Source organism: Ichthyophthirius multifiliis, assembly GCF_000220395.1.
Source record: "Ichthyophthirius multifiliis unplaced genomic scaffold scaff_1120509251012, whole genome shotgun sequence".
In the NCBI taxonomy this organism is placed as follows: Eukaryota; Ciliophora; class Oligohymenophorea; order Hymenostomatida; genus Ichthyophthirius; species Ichthyophthirius multifiliis.
In genome coordinates, this window is record NW_004086285.1 from 3,300 (window position 1) to 5,489 (window position 2,190).

The 2,190-nt window shown below is 13.2% G+C and overlaps 1 protein-coding gene across 1 annotated transcript, besides 7 other annotated features; it reads right to left on the bottom strand. All coding sequences in view use genetic code 6, as the record gives it.

The window, feature by feature from the left end:
* Window positions 1-324: 324 nt before the first annotated feature.
* Window positions 325-587, bottom strand: IMG5_128690 (hypothetical protein; the record flags this gene model as incomplete). Its single annotated transcript, XM_004032127.1, has 2 exons — window positions 325-443; window positions 502-587. Coding segments are annotated over 2 exons (205 nt in total), but the record flags the coding sequence as incomplete, so codon positions are not given.
* Window positions 588-1,464: 877 nt separating this feature from the next.
* Window positions 1,465-1,522: a microsatellite.
* Window positions 1,523-1,715: 193 nt separating this feature from the next.
* Window positions 1,716-1,756: a microsatellite.
* A 67-nt stretch (window positions 1,757-1,823) lies between these two features.
* Window positions 1,824-1,872: a microsatellite.
* Window positions 1,873-1,874: 2 nt separating this feature from the next.
* Window positions 1,875-1,958: a microsatellite.
* Window positions 1,884-1,962: a microsatellite.
* Window positions 1,886-1,962: a microsatellite.
* A 177-nt stretch (window positions 1,963-2,139) lies between these two features.
* Window positions 2,140-2,189: a microsatellite.
* The last annotated feature ends 1 nt before the right edge of the window (window position 2,190 follows it).

Below are 2,190 nucleotides of genomic sequence, written 5' to 3' on the forward strand. Positions count from 1 at the left end.
ATATCCTTGAATAAATAGAATATATTTCATTTTTTTTATATTTCTTCTACAATTATTTTTTAGTAACTTGTAGTAAATATATATATCCCAAAGCTAAAATAATTTTTATAAAAATTTCCTACAATATGGCCTTTTTTTATTCCAATATTTTTTTTTCATTAATATGTACAATAATCTATATTTTAAAAATAATGAAAAATAATTTGTAGTTCAAGCTTTTTATTAATAAGGATATTTACTTCAATACTCATATATATGTAATTATAATTGATTATTTCAATTGTAAAATAATATACAAAAAAATAAAATATATAATTATATTACTTTTAATTCAATATTTCCTTCTCCTCTAACAGTTATAATATGATTAGGCTTCTCTTTAGGATTAATAATATAAATTAGCGTTTCATCTAAATCAAGAAAAAGTGTATTACTTTTAGAATCTAATTAATTTATAATATTTAAAAAAAATCTTAGATTTATTTTGAAATAAAATAGTACTTTTAGGCCAATTGACATCAACTTTTTTTGAATTTATGTATTGTTCCGAAGGCTTTTTCAAGCACTATTTTGAATAAACTAAACCTCTATAAGTAAGATTTAAGTGTTTTTTAAAAGTAGTTTCTTATATATAATTAGAAATATTAAATGACAAAACTTATGATTTTTCAAATTATCAATTGCTTAATTATTTGTTTATATTTTTTTTGATTCAGCATTTAAATCAACTTTTCTTAAAAATGATTTTACTATTCTAAAAATTTTTACTTCAAATCTGTTTTTGGAAAGTTATTTTCCAAAAAATTTGATTTAATTTTGCTATACTTGGAGAATTTAATTTTTGCTCTTTTTTTTTCTTATTATCCTTCATTGTTATTTTTTACGATTAGATCGAAAACTTTTAAAAATAGAATGGATTTAATTTGATTTAGATTTCCAATATTAAAAAGAATCAGAATTAATTTAATCAGTAATAATCAGTAGCGTATTCATCAAAAATTTGAAATTTTTTCCTTAAGAATTTTTTTGTTAATTAATCTTTTTTTATTAAGTTAAATTATCTTATTCAATGTCAGAAAAATAATATTAATATATATTTTGAGATATTAAAAGTTAAGATTAAAAATGAAAAACTATAACATTCATTATACATTTATTTAATTTTTATTTTTATTAATGTTTTTAGAATTTTCTTTCTTATTTTATTAATAAATAAATAAAATAAATTTTTAATTCAAACATAAATAAGAGACCGACATTTCTAAATATTCAGTTAGACAAAAATAAAAATTATTTAAATGATATAAATTTAATTATATAATAAAAATTAGTTTTTAAAATATAAACGAATTGATATATGGAAAAAAAATAAAAAATTACAAATATAAATATAATTTTTTAGTATAAATTTATTATAGTAATTTAAATTTGAATAAATAATAAAAATTTACTTAAACAATAATCTTATAAATTTTATTTATTTATAAATATTTAATTATTTATAAATTATAAATTATTTATATAAAGTTAAAATTTTCTCAATTTAATATATTTATTAATATTAATTTTCTTTGAAAATGCCCATATTTTTTTTATTAATTACTCTATAAGATTTTAATTTATTATTTCTAATATTTTTTCAAAAAGAATTTAAGTTATCTAAGAATAAATCATCTTTAATAGTAGTTTATTATTTAAAATAAATCATAAATATTAATATTATAATTATTTTGAAAAATATAATAATTATTTTAAATTAAATATTTAAGATATTGCAATCGCAAATTTTAAAAATTAATGATAATAATAATAATATTTATTCTATAAAAAAAAAATATATACTATAAAAAATAATAAATAAAAAATAAAAATTCTTTAATTATTATTAAATATTTTAAATATAATTTATATTTATATATATTTAAATATATTTAAATATATTTAATATATTTAAATATATTTTTATAAAGAGATATATGTATATAAATATATATTACTTGAATATCTTTAATATATTTATTCTATAATTTTTTTTTTAAAAACATTATCAAAAAATTAAAAAGAATCTTATATCTAAAATATTATTTTATTTTAATTTAGTTATTTTTTTAAAAAATAACTACATTATCAAGTATCATGTATATATAAATATATATATATATATATATATATATATATATATATATATAC